Genomic DNA, 19,767 nt, shown 5'->3' with positions numbered 1-19,767 from the left:
CCGAGTTTCCCGGATCTGCCGTGACCTATACCGACGGTTCGATGGTCTCTGGTCGCACTGGTTACGCTCTTACTCTAGAGGATCATTGTGAGCAACGGTCGCTGGCACCCGGTAACAGTGTATACACTGCCGAGTTGGTTGCCATCTATCGCGCCCTAGAGTATATCCGCTCCCGCTCAGGTGAGTCCTTTGTCATCTGTAGTGACTCCCTGAGTGGTTTACGAGCTCTTGACCAGTGCTTTCCTCGTTCCCGTCTGGTGATGGCCATCCACGAGTCGCTCCATGCTCTTGCCCGTTGCGGCCGCTCCGTGGTCTTTGTTTGGACCCCAGGTCATGTCGGCATCCCGGGCAATGAGCGGGTTGACACGCTGGCTAAACAGGCAGTGAGTTCACCGGCTCTGGAACTCGGCCTTATGGAGTGTGATCTCCTGTCGCTTTTGCACCAGAAAGTGCTTGGTGCCTGGGGTGACGAGTGGCGCACCCTGCCCACGCCCAACAAACTTCGGGCGGTGAAGGAGACGACCCGTGTGTGGCGCTCTCGGAAGGACTCTGTCGTCCTCTGCCGGCTGCGCGTTGGCCACACGTGGCTGACGCACGGCCATTTGTTGCGCCGGGAGGACCCACCGCTATGTCGCTGCGGGGCAGCTCTGACGGTGGTCCACATTTATGGTGGACTGCCCGCTTTTAACAGGACTCAGGCAGACGTTTGCGCTGCCTGATACCCTCCCTGCCCTTTTATGTGATGACGATGCTATGGCGGACCTCGTGTTGAGTTTTATTCGGGCAGGGGGTTTTTATCGTATGATTTGAGAGTTTGTCCTTTTATTTCCTGTATTGACTTGGGCCTTTGGCCTGTGGTTTTAAACTGTGGGTTTTAATGTCATTTGGTGGTTGGCTTTTCCTTATTTTCATGGTCGGCCAACCACCTTCACACTCGGTGCGATTTTAGTTCCGTTTGTCTGGTCTTTGTCTGCCTTTCTTGTATTGTGTCGTCCCTTCTCTCAGTTCTCCGTTTTTAACGACTGACAGTTTTTATTTCGTGTGATTTTATCGTGGAACAAGGGACCGATGACCTTAGCAGTCTGGTCCCTTCAATCCCACACCCAACCAACCAACCACCATTTCACTCGCTGTGTGGTCTGCTCTGACTGCCTCAGTGCCCTTCAGAGTCTGGATGATCCTGATCCAGTCCACCCCATCGTTTGACGGATCCAGGACTGCCTCCATTTGTTCCTGGGGATCCCAAGTGATGTCCATGTGTGTTCCTGGCCATGTTGGAGTGCCTGGGAATGACGCTGCTGATGCTGCAGCCAAGGCCACAGTCCATCTCGATCGGCCGACCTCTTACTCTGTTCTCTAGCGGTGTATCACGCCACTTTGGCATGACCATTGGTGCTCCCTTCACGGGAACTAACTCAGAGAAGTGGAACCTCTCTCAACCGCCTGATTGACTTCCTCCCGTCTGTCTCGCCCTGAGGAAGTAATGTTAGCTTGGTTGCGAATAGGGCACTGCTGCTTTATTCAGCACCACTTGTTGAGTGGTGACCCTGCACCCAGCTGTCCTTTCTGTAGGCAGCCATTAATGGTCAGACATTTCCTGACATTTTAGCAGATGACGTACGAGCTGTGGCTCGCATTTTAAGTTTTTTTTAAAAAAAGAAGTACTATGACAAAAGATATTTGATTTCTACCTAGTGTCTTGTCAGCGTCTTTTAGATACTCTTTCGTAATGTCTTGATGTTTAGATTTGTTTTTTCTTCCTTTTTGTACTGTACCTTCCAACAGTTTTTTACCCCCGTGGTCTCAGCATTCTATGGTTCCTTACTGGGTGATTATGACCTTAGATGTTTTGTGCCCCCCCCCCCCCCCCCAAAAAAAAAAATATCAAGGCATTGGCTCCATCCTGAATCCAATGCTCCTCACACCAGCAACACACACTCTGTCCCCCTTCCTACCTTTTATCTACTCGCCAAACTTTACAAATACAACCCTGAAGGTCTCCCTACAGCACATTTTCACTCCATCTCTTCAACTATGATTTTCTGAAAACTCTCTGTGTGTAGTATTCTCAAATAACTAAAGTGATTGCCTTCACTTAACAACTTAGGGCGGTGACATTTGCATAGAATTTTTTAAAAATAGTATTAGGGCACTAAACTGCTCTGGTCATAAGCGCCCATTCTGTGGCTTAGGGGAGGGTAAAAAACCTAATGTTAAATCAACAGCAATGGGAGCAAAACTCAAAAAGGAAGAAAACTAAAAACAGAAGGAAATCTTGGAAAACTACCATTGTAGAATGGTTGGTTTGCCAAAAAAAAAAAAAAATCTTCAAATGACATGTCATCTCACTGACACTGATAAACTCGAGGACGCGATCGGCTGAGCACGTGTCATCTGCTAAAAGGGAAGATATATCAGGAGACAGCTGTAAACAGGCGTGTAGCGGATTAAAATAGGGCCCTGAAGTAAAAGGTGTCTCACTGTCCAGTCAGTGATAACAAATGTGAGACACAGTGTGAAGTAACCACAGAAATCAATGTGGGACGTATGATGAATGTATCCATTAGGACAATGTGGCAAAATTTGGCATTAATGGACTGAGGCAGTGGATGACTGTCACAAGTGTGTGGACAGCTGGAAAGCTCTGGCTCGGTCAGATGAGTCTCGATTTCAGTTGGTAAAAACTGATGGCAGGGTTTGAGTGTGGCACAGACCCTTAAAAGCTGTGGATCCAAATTCTCAAAAAGGCAATGTGCAAGCCAGTGGTGGCTCCATAATCATGTGTTGCTGAAATGGGCTTGGTCCTCTGATCCAGCTGAACCGTTCTTTCGAGTAAAACAGAAGTAATATCCGGCGTTCCCCAAGGAAGTGTCATAGGCCCTCTATTGTTCCTGATCTATATTAACGACATAGGAGACAATCTGAGTAGCTGTCTTAGATTGTTTGCAGATGATGCTGTCATTTACCATCTTGTTAAGTCATCAGATGATTTATTTATTTTATTTATTTATCTACAAATTCCATAGATCCTGTTGTGCGTATGATGCTAGGATGTAGAACGACTTGAGTAATATATGTTCACAGACCATGGTATCAATTAGTTTACAAGAGCAGAACTAGACATAAATTACATAAGACTTGCAAAAATAATAATGAACTAAAATAAAGTCGTAGGAATAATACATTATGCAAAGTTTATCACATTGCAAAAGCTTATTTGTCACAGTAAGTATATGGTTACAAATAGGAACAAAAAGAACATAAACAAACAACAGTAAATAGAAATACATACAAAGACTACTTTTCTCTGAAGTATTCATCAAGTGAGTAAAACGTTTATGATCAAAACGACTTGCAGAATGGTTTAGATAAGATATCTGTGTGCTGCGAAAAGTGGCACTTGACCCAGAATAAAAAAAAGTGTGAAGTTATTCACGTGAGTATTAAAAGAAATCAGCTAAATTTCGACTATGCAATAAGTCGCACAAATCTGAGGGCTGTAAATTGAACTAAATACTTACGGATTTAAATTACAAATAACCTAAATTGGAATGAACACACGGATAATATTGTGGGTAGAGCAAACCAAAGACTGCAATTCATTGGCAGAACACTTAGAAGGTGCAACAGAGACTGCTTACACTACGCTTGTCTGCCCTATTCTGGAGTACTACTGTGTGATGTGGGATCTGAATCAGATGGGACTGATAAATGACATCAAAAAAGTACAAAGAAGGGTGGCTCGTTTTGTATTGTCGCGAAATTGGGCAGATGGTGTCACAGACATGATGCGTGAATTGGAGTGGCAATCATTAAAACAAAGGCGTTTTTCGTTGCAACGGGGTCTTCTCACGAAATTTTGAATCACCACTTTTCTCCGCCGATTGCAAAAACATCCTTTGGCACCCACCTACATAAGTAGAAATGATCATCATGATAAAATAAGAGAAATCAGGGCTTGCCCGGAAAAATTTAAGTGCTCATTTTTCCTGTGCCGTTTGAGAGTGGAACGGTAGAGAGACAGCGTGAAGGTGGTTCATTGAACCCTCTGCCAGGCACTTTATTGTGAATAGCAGAGTAATCATGTAGATGTAGATTGACTGGAAAAGGTTATGTTCAGCTACTTGGAGACCGTTGCAGCCATTCGTGGACTTCACATTCCCAAATGACAGTGGAATTTATGCGGATGACAGTGCGCTGGGCCACAGTGGTTATAGAACAGTTTGAAGAACATTTTGGGCAATTTGAGTGAATGGTTCGGCCATTGAGATCACCCGACACAAATCCTGTCAAACATTTATGAGACACAATTGAGAGGTCAGTTCGTGCACATCATCGTGCACCGGCAACACTTTTGCAAATATGGATGACTATAGAGGGAGCATAGCTCAGTGTTTCTGCTGCGGACTTCCAGTGACTTGAGTCCATGCCACAATGTGCTGCTGCACTATGCTGGGCAAAAGGTGGTTGACTGGTTGATTGATTTGGGGGAGGGGACCAAACAGCGGTGGCGTCGGTCCTGTCGGGTTAGGGAAAGATGGGGAAGGTAGTTGGCCATGCCATTTAGAAGGAAATGTTCCATCATTTGCCTGGAGCGATTTAGGGGGATCACAGAAAACCTAAATTGGGATGGCTGGGTGCGGGTTTGAACTGTCGTCCTCCAGAATGCGAGTCCAGTGTACGAACCACTCCATCAACTCACTTGGTAAAAGTTGGTCTGATATTACATTAGGAAATACCCCATGACTTTTGTCACCTCAGTGCAGTATTGAATTAATGACACTTAGATGAAAACACAATTCACAGGTGCATGTGATAGGAACACATGTGTAGTTAGTATGAATGACTTACTACTGATGATGATGATGATGATGTCCCATACTCAAGACGAGCGTAGGTGCACTGCTGTACTAGGCAAGGTCCTAGTGGAGGTGGTTTGCCATTGCCTTCCTCCAACTGTAAAGGAGATGGATGAGGATGATGATGATGAAGATGATGAAGTCATCTCAAGGCAGGAAAAATCCCTGACCCCACCGGGAATCAAACCTGGGACCCTGTGTGCGGTAAGTGAGAACACTACCACAAGACCACGAGCTGCAGATGACTTACTACTAGTAATTAATAAAATCCAAGCCCTGTAAATCATATGTGTAACATTAGTGTAGGTAAGTTGTGTTGTTTGATCAAGTTGTTAATTGTGTTCACTATAAAATGAGCTTCTAATTTCATCACAAACCTGCCTAGCAAATAATAATAATAATTATTATAAAAATAATAATACAAAGGGCGTTCAAAAAGTTTTGCATAGTTATCTCTAACTTTATTTTTTGCGGGAGGAGAATTTAGCTATACATTGGGCCTACTGAATGTAGCAGATGTGACGCATCTGGCCCAATGTTCTTTCCATGATGTAAATTCACTTTGGTAAAATTCTGTGGATTGACTTTTACACCATCACGTGACACAGGAAATAAGGTATCTCTCACTATCAAATGTTTTACCGTGCAGGTGGGCCTTCAGATGACCAAAGAGCTAAAAGTCAGACGGAGCCAAGTCCAAACTGTAGGGAGGATGAGGAACAATTTTCCAACCCATTTTCCTGATTTTCTCCTGCGTCATAAGGGCTGTATGAGGTTTGCCATTGTCATGGTGTAGTCTGATGAGCTGACCCTAAAGCTGTGGTCTGCGGGTCTTGATGGCATGATGCAGCTTGTCCAATGAGAAACAGTAATGGTCCCGGCTAACTGTGGAGCCAGGTTCCAAAAAGCCAATGAAAATGACACCACACTGATCCCAGAAGAAGGAGGCCATCACCTTTCAGCCTGCTGTTCGTGAAAGTCTTTGTTTCTTCTTCCGAGGGGAACCCGAATGATGCCACTCCATTGATTGAGTTTTCCTCTTAGGTTCGGACAAAAACAATCATGTTTCATTCTGGGTAAGGGCGCCATAAAAACACTTTCCACTCTCCAGTAATGGTCATCATGAGACCTTTGCACACATCTTTCCTAATTGTTTTCATTTCTCTTGTCAATAATCTAGGCACCCAATGTGCACAGATTTTTCTGTACCCTATCGACTGTACCAGTGATACCACACTACCCAAGGACAAACTAGTCATTTCAGCAAGCTGTCGCATTGTCGCACATCTGTCATTTTGTATGATTTGATCAATGGTCTCCTTATTCACACCACTCACTGCTGTTGATGGTCTGAAGCATCGTGGATTGTCCAGTAGAGAGAAATCACCTTCTTTAAACCTCTGCAACCACCACTTTACACTGCTGCGATCTACTGTGTCCTCCCCATAAACAGGGAGCAACTTCCCGTGAATCGACATGGCAGAGTCATCGCCGGTCTTGAAGAGGAACTCCATCACCAACCGTTGTTGCAACCTGACATCTACCTCACAGTTCATTATGGCTCACCTGTAAATAAAAGAAAATACTTTTATATACCATCTTATAGCTAATTGTTCCAAGTTTGTTCACAAAAAATTTCATTTTCCTCCTGCAAAAAATAAAAAATTAGAGATGACTCTGCAAAACTTTTTGAACGCCCATTGTAATTGTTACTACTACTACTACTACTACTACTACTACTATTTTCCTCTAGTCCAGCCATCAGGTATGTACCATCTGACAGGGTGTGCAGTCTGCCTATCAGAGTTTAGAGAATTCCACTGTTCTGAACTGGACAGTAGTGACCCTTATAATATGTAAAGATCTGAAACTTCCTGGCAGATTAAAACTGTGTGCCCGACCGAGACTCGAACTCGGGACCTTTGCCTTTCGCGGGCAAGTGCTCTACCAACTGAGCTACCGAAGCACGACTCACGTCCGGTACTCACAGCTTTACTTCTGCCAGTATCCGTCTCCTACCTTCCAAGAAGGCAGAAGTAAAGCTGTGAGTACTGGACGTGAGTCGTGCTTCGGTAGCTCAGTTGGTAGAGCACTTGCCCGCGAAAGGCAAAGGTCCCGAGTTCGAGTCTCGGTCGGGCACACAGTTTTAATCTGCCAGGAAGTTTCATATCAGCGCACACTCCGCTGCAGAGTGAAAATCTCATTATGTAAAGATCTGTTTTGTATCTTCATGTGTGTTATGCAGATTGGAGCTTTCTGGGTGCAACGGCCTGGGTGGAACTGCCATTGCTCACATAGCAGAGGTGCCAGTTCTACACACATTGGTTCTTCAGCACATGAGAGACCTGAAAAAGCTACTGCCGAGCCTCCGGGACATTGTGGACATGGGGGAGCTGCAATTCCTCGATATCTTGCAGAGCAGCAACATCGAAGCTGTGCCATTCAGTGAGTTTCCTGGCAAGCTATTGAAGCTCAGGTGGGTGATACGGCTCTGTCTATTCTCTGTTCCACTATGAATTTGTATAGTTGGCGCACAATCCTATATTGAAACGTGGTGGCATCTTATCTCATAAACCTTAAAAAATTGAATTTTAAAAGAACTGAATTTTAGCAAAATTGATTCAGAAAATATGAAATACAACAGTCTCACTGTCTATGCTTGACATTGTCAAGTTAGGGGGCAATCTAGATTACTGAATATGTGACACGGTATAATATGCATTTGATCGAGAGTCAGTGAAATGTACTGCAGAAGATCTGAAGATGGCAACATAAATTGCTGGAACCGAGTATCACAATAAATGCTGTACAATAGCAGTCTTGGCTGTTTGTCATTGTACTTGTGTTTCTGTGACTCTCTCTCTCTCTCTCTCTCTCTCTCTCTCTCTCTCTCTCTCTCTTTGTTCAAGTGAAGTAACACGCGCTATCGACAGGATCTCAGGTTGATTCCATATTTCTACAATTCCGTAATGCTCGATACAGTTTCTCATGAGTGGCTTCTAATCAAATTGCGTGCTTGTGGGTTATTGACTCAGTTCTGTAATTCTATTATCTGTTGGGAAGGTCACAATAGTAATTGATAGGACGTCATTGCATGAACAGAAATGATATTCGGTGTTCCCCAAAGAAGTGGTCCCTGCTGATGCTAATTTATATAAACAATTTAGAAAACATCCAGTGACCATCACCCCCCACACTCACCACCACACTTTACATTTTTTAAAGAATCAAACTTCAATGTATCAAATTACTTCGTAAATGTGTTAACGTGTGAAATATGTCTGCTGAAACCTATATCCTTCTGAATCTGCTTACTGTATTTATCTCTTGATCTCCCTCTATGATTTTTACCCCTAACTTTCCTTCAAATACTAAACTGATGCTCTCCTAATGTCTTAGAATGTATCATATCAACTGATCTCTTCTTCTAGTCAGTTTCTACCACAAATTTCTTTCCTCTCAAATTCTGTTCACTACCTCCTTATTAGCTATGTGATCTTCCTATATAATCTTCAGCACTCTTCTGTTGCATTGCATTTCAGAAGCTTCTATTTTCTTCTTGTCTAAACTATTTATCGTCCATGTTCCACCTCCATACATTGCTACACTCCATACTTTCAGAAAAGACTTCCTCACACTTAAATCTATACTTGATGTTAGCAAATTTCTCTTCTTCAGAAATGCTTTTCTTACCATTGCCAGTCTACATTTCGTATCTTCTGTACCTTGGCCATCATCAGTTAGTTTGATCACCCAAATAGCAAAACTCATCTGCTACTTTAACTGTTGCATTTCCTAATATAATTCCCTCAGCATCACCTGATTTAATTTGACTTCATTCCATTATCCTTGTTTTGCTCTTGTTGATGTTCAACTTCTGTCATTCTTTCAAGACACTGTCCTTTACATTCAGCTGCTCCTCGAAGCCTTTTGCTGTCTCTGACAAAATTTAACAATGTCTTCGGCAAACCTCAAAGTTTTTATTTCTTCTTCCTGGACTTTAATTCTGACACCAAATTTTTCTTTTGTTTCCTTTACTGCTTGCTCAGTGTACAGATGAATAACATCAGAGATAGGCTACAACTATGTCTAACTCCCTTCTTGACCACTGCTTCTCTTTGGGTATTGCCAGCAAAATCACCACGACAGCCATCACTGGACAACTGCTATAGTGGACAACGAGAGAACCAATATTATCACAACATACAAAAGCCAACAATTATTGGTGGGTTGATTTTGCGGTATTGTCAAGTTCACCAGCAAAAACTTAATATTTTATCATGTTAACAGAATATTCTATCACTCAGCAAACAAAGGCCAGCTGGAAGCCCTGGAAATTAACAAACATCTTGCTCATAGTACAGATCTAAACCGAAATGACCAGATACAGCTAAACACTTCCCCTCTTCTAAATGTTATGTAATCATCTCTGTCGTTCATTACGTCCCACACTGTCTGTTCCTACATATTCCCATTTTCCTGTATTAAGTAAGTTCTGTTGGTTTATCAAAGTTGTCTATACATTCCATATAATGTTAAAATGCAGTACAGCCACACTCTCAAAGACTGCATTTACTGTATGTTCCATCAAACACCTCCATTTTCATACATTTATTTATTTCCCTTTATCTTATTGATATTGCTTACGTTCCTTATGTATTCTGTAGTTACATTGATAATTGTTTCTTCCTTTAATTGGTTTGTGTATCACTCTTCGTGTTTTATATCTCCAGATCTAGTCTTGTCAAGTAGTAGTAATTTTCTTTTCTTTTATTAGTTTTGTTTTTAATGAAAACTTATGTAGGCACGCTGTTCCCATTTTGTGTTAAAAGTTTTTCCTGTCTACTCCATTGTTATTTATTTACTGTTCAATTTTTTTTACTTTTTCATTGCATTACCACCATACTGTCTAAGATGTTACTGTATGTTTCTGCTTCAGTCTAGAAGTGTTACTTCTCTTCCAGTGTCATTTGCAAACATTGTAACTTCTTTGGTGACAATACTCAGTAAATGTCTGAAGATAGCTTTGTAAGCCACAAACCGGTTAACACAATGAAAGAAATGTAGAACAAAAGTAAACTGGTGGGAGGGGGGGAGAGAGAGAGAGAGAGAGAGAGAGAGAGAGAGAGAGAGAGAGAGAGAGAGAGAGAGAGAGAGAGAGGGAGAATGAATTAAAACATGCACTGTTTGTGGGATAATTGTGAATGGATAGGAGCCACCACTGGCTTATTAGTTGCAAACATCATTATGCTTTAATTATGAACACACAATGTGACATCTGAGTGTAACAAGAATAAGAAGGTTGGGTAATCTCGTTTGGTTTCCTCCTTCCATTGGTGACAAATTTAAATGAATTGGCATCAGAGATGTACTTACTCTAGTGTGCCTAATTAGTGCCAAAAGAAGCAAGAATGAAAAAAAAAATAGAATAAATGCTACATTTGCAAAACGGACTGTGCTACAGAGGAGTGAAATACTACATGTTCGGCGTAAACCGATCAGCTGATGTTTGTATCCAGTATGTCAAGCTAGTCATTAATGTAACTTTATAAAGCACTGTTGCTCTTACTTTATGCAGAACCACTTACATAACGTTATGTAGAACAGTATTGTCTGTTTGTGTGTCTGAAAATTTCAAACCTGTTCAATTCCAAATATCCTAATTATTTCCTTGACATCCCATTTCTAACAGCAGCAAATAATTCATCAATGTAATTGGCATGTGATGTTATAAGGAACAATGTGTAACAAATTACAAGTTGCTACACACCATATAATGGAGATTGCTGAGTCGATAGGCACAACAAAAAGATTCACACAATTGTAACTTGCAGACACGTCTGCAGTCTCGGATAACTGAAACTACACAGTTCTCTGCAACTGCAGACATGTCGAAGTTGCGTTTGCATTTGTGTGTGTGTGTGTGTGTGTGTGTGTGTGTGTGTGTGTGTGTGTGTGTCTACTGCTGATAAAGGCCTTTACGGCCGAAAGCTACAATTGTGTGAATCTTTTTGTTGTGCCTATCATGACTCAGCATCTCCGCTATATGGCGAGTAGCAACTTTCCTCCTCTGGTATTGTTACATTCCATCCTAGATTTTCCATTGTTTGAAATTACAGAAATACATGTGTCATTCTAATAAACTTTTTTTTTCTGCATCCCCAGGGAGCTACGTGTGACATGTGACGGTCAAGGTGAAAATGTCGTCACTGAACTGCAACATAAAATGCCTCATCTCAAAATCTTCGAAACTTTCCGATATACAGAGGAAGATCTCTCAGGTGACATAGATAGAGGTGGTGTGGATGAATATTATGCTGGTGGTGATTATTATTATGGTGATGGTGGGGATGATGACGATGACGATGATGATGATTATAATGGATGATAATGATGATGATTATAATGGATGATAATGATGATGATTATAATGGATGATAATGATGATGATTATAATGGATGATATTGATGATGATTATAATGGATGATGATGATGATTATAATGGATGATTATTATTATTATTATTATTATTATTATTATGGATGATGATTATTATTATTATTATTATTATTATGGATGATGATGATTATTATTATAATGGATGATGATGATGATTATTATTATAATGGATGATGATGATTATTATTATTATAATGGATGATGATGATTATTATTATTATAATGGATGATTATGATGATTATTATAATGGATGATTATGATGATGATGATGATGATGATTATGGCGGTTATCATCATGATGATGGTGAGGGATGAATTTTAATTTTTGTTCACAGCTTGCAGATACCAACATTGGGGCTATTGCACGGATGAAAATGAAATGACAGACAGAATATGCATTTATGATAATATTCTGTATGGAGTGAGTACTAGGTGTTGCCAAAAATAAAAAGTAAAGTTTTTTGCACTCGTACATTCCTTATAATTGTTTATAGTGATCTAAAATTGAAATTTCTGTTCCCATATTTCCTTGTGTGGAGGAGTCCACTGTTCCATTGGCAGTTTCTCTTACTTTAATCCAATCTGGTAAGTTTTACAGACTGACAAGTAATGCCAAAGGAGTTGACGAAAGAGTGCTTAATAAGTGACTTCTTTCAGGGGTTATGTACAATGAATTAAGATTCTTCTAAAGAATCTCAGCCTTTGCAACAATTAGTTGTATGTGGTCATTGCACTTTCACTCTGGACAGTGTTTCTAATTATGCATCAGTAATAGCATAATCAAACCCTAATGGATCTTTTTCTATATTCATGTGCAATATCTTACGGGGTCAACCTAAGATGTGGAAGTATGTTGTCATAACAAAGTGCACACTCAGTCTGATAATTAACAATTTAAACAACTGAGAATAATAATTCAGAAATTTAAGCTGTCAAAATACTAGTTTAGGCATGATTTTATTATAATAAGAATGGCAAAAACAGCATAACAATCGGAGAATGTAGAGTGAACATATTTAATTTGTAATTAAGTGATCCTCTCAGTATTGTGGATAGTGAGTTTGGAGACAGGCAAGGACAGCAAGACCAAGTATTGCCATTCAGCATGGCAGGTGAAAGCAGTAGGGCCGCGAAGGGGTAGGGGCAGGTACCGGAATACAGAGAAAGGACCTGGTGTACGAGTTAAGTCACATTTTTCAGAGGTGGACACCGCTTCAGTTTGGTTTGTGTGGATGAGACCGTCAGTGGATCCAGCTGAAAAGGAAAATAGTTCACCATACATGTATGTTATTGTGGAGGACAGTAGAGAATTCACTGTATTTATTAAAACAATACTTCAAGCTTGTCTCCATGTAGGGAAACTGGCAAGCATCATAATTACTAGCAGAGTGAATATTTGTTAAGGTGTTTGGTCTGACACCACTGCCACCAAGAATTGTGAGCATCGCAGACACACACCACTGTTAGAGAAAACGTGACTCAGTGGTTGAATGGGACAGACGTGTGGAGTTTGTCTTTCTATCTTCGTGGCACAATAAGATTTGTGTGGGCACTTACTGTGCTAGTAACATCATTGAGGCAGTGAACTTTAATAATAATAATAATAATAATAATAATAATAATAATAATAATAATAATAATAATAATAATAATATGTTAAGCATTAGGTTGGCACATAAATTTCTAGTGTTTTTGTTATACGAGTATAATCCCAAAAGTAAGATCTCCTTTTTTTTTTTTTTTTTTTATAAGTTCAGAACTCTTGTTTTTGTGGCAGTTGGTCACAATGTTATGTAGCGTGCTTCATGCGCTGTGTGTAAACATGCGCATGCTGCGCTGAAGCGCTTAGTCTTGGCTTGGCAGCCGTTGAGAATGGAGTTCCCGTTAAATGTTACCACCAAGTGCGAATTGCTCGCAGTTATTCGGCTTTTGAATGCAAAGGGCACTGCGCCAATTGAAATCCATCTCCAATCGATGGAAGTGTATGGTGAGTCATGCATGGATGTTCGTAAGTGGTGTAGAGAGTTTGCAGCTGGTCAAACCGAAATTCACGACAAACAAAGGAGCAGGAGACTGTCAATTTCTGAGGAGACAGTGTTGAAGGTCGAGCAAAGCACGTGTGAAGATCGGCGGATCACCCTGGATGATCTCTGCACGTCGATTCCTGAGGTTTCCCAAAGCACCACTCTCAGAATTTTAACGGAAACATTGAACTACCAGAAGGTGTGCGCAAGATGGGTGCCACGAATGCTGACTGAAGACCATATGCGGCAATGAGTTGATGCTTCCTGTGCATTTCTTCACTGCCTTGCAGGAACAGGACAATTTTCTGGACTCAGTTGTCACGGGTGACAAAACCTGGGCATGCCGCTTTACACGCGAGACCAAGCAACAATCACGCCACTGGCGGCATCCTCATTCACCAAAGCCGCGGAAATTCAAGCGGACGCAGTCTGCCAGTAAAGTAGTAATAAACCGTTTTTTGGAATCAGAACGGGGCATTGATAATCGACTTTATGCCCACTGGGACCACAATTAACGCTGACAGATACTGTGAGACTCTGAAAAAAACCAACGGGCAATAGAGAACCAGAGAAGAGGAATGTTAAGCGAGGGCGTACACATTCTTCAAGATAACGCTTGCCCACACATTGCTCAGCAAACCATTGCTCTCCTACAACAGTTTCAGTGGAACATATCTACTGTGTCCACACTAAGCGCCTGCAACTCTCGCTTCCCTCGAAGCAGATTGGTACAGCGGGCCCCGGACCAAGTAGGGGTCAGCCTGGCCGGTCGTCCCGGAAGCACAAACGCTTCCCAGAGACAACCAGGAGGCGTCCACAGCGCCGCAAGAGGTTGTTACAGCCGCAGACCTCTTTCCTTCTGCTCGACACGTGACTGCAAATAGAGCCAGCCATATCTGTGCGCCGAGCAGTATTTAGGCCGGCGCAGGAGCCTGGAGAGGCAGTTCACACCGAGCGAGCCCACTGGTGTCATCGTAGGCGCCGCGTCATTGTCCACCGCCGCCAGCATACTGGAGCCATCCTCGCAGGGCCTCTACTCATCCTCGGACTCAGGTGATGGCAACATGGACTCTGTGCCGCTCTTTACGAGACGGCCGGGGTTCGGTTTGGTGAAGTTGTATGGTTACTACGGACAGTTTGTTTGGAAGAATCTCTGATTTAGTTATTGGTAGGCTTGGAGGATCAGCCCTACCTCACGAATATTGTTTTGTAAATTTTGAAGAAAGACTTCGGTTTAAATAAAACCGCTGTAACTCACACTCTGAGATTTTTCTATCCACGAATGGCGAATATATTATAATCATCCACCCACTCTACAGTCCTGACTAGGTATGCAGTGACTATCAGCTGTTCCCTAGGCTAAAATAACATTTGGCCGAAAAGTAATTCACCTCTGACAACAAGGTGAAAGTAGTAGTTCATAGCTTTCTGAACAGCATGGCGGTGAGCTGGTATGACATGGGGATACAAAAACTGCCACAGCATCTACAAAAATGCATCGACAGAAATGGTGATTAAGTCGAAAAAGAGGTAAATGTTCAAGCTGTAAACTGATGTAAGCCATTGTAGAAATAAACAGGTCTATGTGCTTATAAAAAAAAATAGGAGACCTTACTTTTGAGTTTACCCTCGTATGTGTTTGTATGCGGTTGCTACAGATTTATTTATTGATTGTCATATTTTACTTGTAGTTTACTATTGCTATTTGAGTCCTTTGCCATTTGGAGATAGTGACTGGAGCTGTAGACACTAGAAAATGGAGTGGCAAGTGAAGAAATTGGAATATTTCTGACATATTCTTCTGTTTGAATTTGATACAGGTGTTACAGTAGTGAAGGCAGCCGGAAAAATTTTCACTGTGTACGGAGGTAATACACTTGGATAGAACTCAATAAGAAAATGGTTTTCTCATTTTACAGAGGAATGTTTTCACATGTTGAGGAAGAACTTTTGGATTTCAAGGACTGGCAAAATGACAAACTGTGATCATTTTCCATTGTGCGGTGTTTGCACACAATGAGGTAGATTAAAAAACTGGGTTTTATAGCTAATTGTACATCTGATGGAACAGTGATGGTGTGGTGTAATACGAATTGCTTCCCTGAGGTGTCACTGTCACTGCCATCATTTATTGTCAAAAACTGAGATGTTTCGCAGACGCAATCTTAGAACAGTGACCGGGAAGTCTGTGCAAAGTGATGCTGCTCCGCGATAATGCCTGCCCACATTCTGCTAGATAGACAAAAAACACTGTACAGGAGTTGGGTTGGGAAGTTATTCCACATCCACATTCTTCACTTGATCTTGCGTCCTCAGATTTTCACCTTCTCTGCTCTCTATGAAAAAACTTCAAAGACCTTCCTTTCCTAAAAATGTGCTCTGAACATGGCTCAAAGAGTTCTTTGCCTCGAAACAACTCGATTTCTGTGGTCGCAGAATCAAAAATTTACCCCGCATTGGCACACAGTTGTAAATAGTGAAAGAGAATATATTATTGATGATGACTAAAGTGTCTGTTACATGTATCTGTTATGTTTATTAAACTGATGGAAAAATGCTATGAACTTATGCAACAATGCAATATATTTCTGCTGGTGACAACATGCTGAAGCTGAGATGTGAAAATAGTTAATTAACGAAGCTTACGATGTGTGCGATGCACCGCTCCCATCTATGAAGGTAGGAGAGTGTGGCATACTGGCGAGCTGTTGTTACTCGAGTGTTGCAGCATTCATGTCACCGATGACCCTTTGGTCGTGAGTATCAATTTGTCAGATTCATTGACTTGGAGAGAATAAAATTATTTATTTATGTCTTTCCTAACTATCCTAGTGAGGTATTGAAGTCCCACATGACAATGAATGTTTACTACATCTTACCATCATAGATTGCTGTGTTCTAGTATTTATAAAATATAAGCTCTTACAGGAGTAAAGCTTCGCTGGCAATGGCAATGGCAAACTCGTGTCAGAGCCTCAGTTAGGTGGCTCAGTGGTTAACGCACTGGCCTCACATTTGGGAGGACAGCAGTTTGAGCCCACATCTGGCCGTCCCGATTTAAGTTTTCCACAATTTATCGCTTCAGGCAAATGCCGGGGTGGTTCCATTGAAAGAGCATGACTGACTTCCTTCCCTAATCTGATGGGACTGATGTATTCACTGTTTGGTCCCTTCTCCAAATCGCTGACTAACTGACTCATCGTGTCAAAGTGAGCCCTTTTAATTCTAGTAGGTGCCATCTTCAAATTTGTTCTGATGTAATGCTGAATGAACAACAACTTATATAGTTCAGTTCTACCAGGATCACTTTCTCTTTATTAGTAGTTGTATTCAAATTCCCCCTGTGTGGTTGTGTTAAAGACTTATGTAGACAGAATTAACATTTTGGAGCACAGCGTACTGCTAAATGCACTGGAGGTAAGGTCAGGTGAGTTTTACAGATTGGAGCAGTGTGACTGGCTTGCAAGGACACCACACTGGTAGGTAGGTGAGTACCAACACAGTGACACACACCCCTGAAAACTGCAGCCTAGTTTAACAGTACTTTGTCAAGTAGGTTCTGCCATTTCATATTCTTCCCAAGTCAGCTGATGTAATTTTGTTGTGTTCAGCACCAACACAATTGTTAGATAGATAGATATTCAGCGATTACAGGTCCTGCAGACCACGCGCTGCTTCCATAAACTGCCTCCATTCCTTCCTGTTTTGTGCCTTCAATTCCCATGGCTGCTAGGTCCTTCGCCAGGTCGTCCATCCAGCACTGCCTTGGTCATCCAATGGGGCATTTGGTGTTAGGTTCCCCTCTAGTGCCACCTTCGCCTGTCTTCCATCAGGCATACAGACTACATGGCACACCTATTGTATTCTTTTGCTCTTTATCTTCTGTAGGATAGTTGGTTGTTGCATCAAAAGGTAGATTTCTCATTTTTCCTCCTCCTCCATTCTCCATTATCTAAAACTTATCCCCATATCTTCCTCATTACTCTTCTTTCAAATATTAATAGTTTTTCCCTTTCTCGCTTAGTCATGCTCCATGTTTCTGATCTGTACATTACTGCTGGGCATATCACTGTGTTGTAGATTTTCATCTTACTGTTCACTGAGATCGATTTAGAGGGGAATCTCTTGCCATCTATCTCAAGGAATTGTACCTGCTCTTGTCTTCTTCCTAATTGCATGAACTCTGTTTTGTCTCAATTCACTTTGAGCCCTACCTTCTATGCATAATTGTCCATTTTCTGGTACATTTCTTTCAACTTCTGCTTTGATTCACTTGATAGTACTAAATCATCTGCATATGTGAGACAATTGAAGTTACCGTCCATCTCTACTCCAGCCCCCTCCTGTTGCCTACACTCTTTTATTACTTTCTCTAAGATGGCATTGAACAGATCCTCCACTTGTCTGAGGCCTGTCTCAATCTTGAATGTTTCTGATGCGATTCCTCGGAAATGTACTGCTGCCTTTGACCCTTCCATAAAAATTTGCACCGTTCTCAGAAGCTTCTCAAGGATTCTGAAGTCCCGCATTGCATTGTATAGGCTATTCCTGTGGTTGGTGTCATACACACGTTGAAAATCGATGAACAGGCTGTAGATATCTTTATCATATTCCCAATGTTTTTCAAACAATTGTCTTAGTGTGAAAATGTGATCTATTGTCGATCGGTGTGGTCCAAAGCTAGCTTGGTACTTCTGTATGTTGTTCTCTATGAATGGTTGCAATTTTCTGAGGATAATACGTTACATTCAACAAGCTGATTCCTCTGTAGTTATCGCATTCCATTTTGCTTCCCTTCTTGTATATTGTGCATATTATGGCCAATTTCCATTCTTCTGGCAGTGTCTCTTTCTCCCATATCAACTGGATCAGTTTATATATCTCTAAGTGTAAGCTCTTACCTCCCTCCTTGATTAATTCTGATGTTATTGTTAGATTCAAAACATAATTCTGATGTTATTGTTAGATTCAAAACATAAATTAATCTGACTACAAGAATATATCATAAATGTTACAAACTGCTAGTCCCTGTACCAATTTATGACCCTCTGCCCATCTTCCTGTACAAGACTGGTTCAAAAAATTCCAGAACTTTGTCCACAAAATTTTTCTACACTTACCTTTTACTTATTGTTCACGGTCTCCTTTGAAATACTCTCCTCCACAATTGGTAAACGGCTACCAATGCCATTTCCACTTCTGGAAACAGTCTTGGTATGTCTCTTGCTGGATTGTTCACCGTCTGTGAATTTTCTTTTATCTAAGGGTCCTCAGGGTCCAGGTCTGGAGGGAAAGAGGAGGCCGCCTCACCATTCGCAACACCACCGGCCTGAGCCGAACTGCCGATGGCACCTGCTACCTCGCTCCTGCTGCTGGATCCATGCAGCCACCCGTGTCGGAAGGTGCTGACACCACGTGTTCGACACCGAGGTACCTGTCATCATCCCTGCGACATCAGCATGAAGCCGCAACGTGTGACCCGTCTACTGGCAAGAGGTGGCAGCTGTGGGCACCTATGCAGCCGCCATGGTATGGCATGCATTATGCCGCCATTACTAGGCACAGTGTTTGCTATCCACTGTGCATGACCTGCCCGAGAACCACTTCCCCGGCAGGCCAGCTAAACCAACGGCCACGGTGTGCGTCACTGCCCCTCTCCCATTAAAGTACAGTAAGTGCAGTAAGATCTGACCTCTGTTCGTGAACAGTATGCAAACCACTGTGGTGCTATGCGTACATCTGTTTAAGACTGAAATCCCCAACTGTGTTAGATTTGCTTCCATCACAGTACCTGAAGTTCATTTATTTGTATTTTTATTTGATGTAGTCATTGCACTAGATTATTTTCACTTAAGATACTTCCAAGTTCATTTATTTGTATTTGTGTATTTCCTTGAGCACAGTGTTAGATAAGCCCCGTTTACCATACTTTGAGAACATTAATGTTGTTTCTCATGTTGTTGTAAAGGAACTGTGTAAGCTGATTCCCCACACACAGTGGGCACCCCTCATGTGTATTCATAAAGCCTTCACGGGTGGTTGGGATTACTGGACCAACTCGACTGAGAGTTGTGCGTAGACTTTTTGTAGCAACTTACCTTTGTAAATATGGTCTATAATTAATTTTGCCTCTTAACATACCAGTAAAGGAACGTTCTGTATCTGGACGTCTTACATTGTTCCCCACTTTAACAACCCTATTTACCCTCTGTGCCTAGAAACCTCTGGTATCCACCTGATATATTCAGTGAGGAGCATGTCCTACACTTTCACACACTCTGAATACATTCAGTAAAGCTGTTCAGTTATACATAAGTAGTTTCAACTGAAATTACAATATCCACTGTACGACATCAGTGTTGTCAACATTTTTAATGCTTTGGTGCAATTAATATGAAACTGACTTGCTGTGTGAGGCCTTAT

The 19,767-nt window shown here is 41.7% G+C and overlaps 1 protein-coding gene across 5 annotated transcripts in view; it reads left to right on the top strand.

Moving 5' to 3' along the window:
* The window catches only part of LOC126293186 (F-box/LRR-repeat protein 7-like), a 99,690-nt gene extending 79,923 nt beyond the window's left edge, over nucleotides 1-19,767 (top strand). For 3 of the 5 annotated variants that reach the window (XM_049986298.1, XM_049986301.1, XM_049986300.1), the window contains 3 exons: nucleotides 7,105-7,335; nucleotides 11,025-11,140; nucleotides 11,656-11,785. In XM_049986298.1, the coding sequence (XP_049842255.1) occupies nucleotides 7,105-7,335; nucleotides 11,025-11,140; nucleotides 11,656-11,768 (460 nt within the window). In that variant the 3' untranslated portion in view covers nucleotides 11,769-11,785. Of the gene's footprint in view, nucleotides 1-7,104; nucleotides 7,336-11,024; nucleotides 11,358-11,655; nucleotides 11,786-18,609 lie in introns of those variants that run through there. The other 2 variants (XM_049986297.1, XM_049986299.1) reach the window with 2 other exon arrangements.

This window comes from Schistocerca gregaria, chromosome 10 (assembly GCF_023897955.1).
Source record: "Schistocerca gregaria isolate iqSchGreg1 chromosome 10, iqSchGreg1.2, whole genome shotgun sequence".
Classification (NCBI taxonomy): domain Eukaryota; kingdom Metazoa; phylum Arthropoda; class Insecta; order Orthoptera; family Acrididae; genus Schistocerca; species Schistocerca gregaria.
Note: the sequence above shows the minus strand (reverse complement) of the source record. Positions and strands in the feature narration are given on the sequence as shown.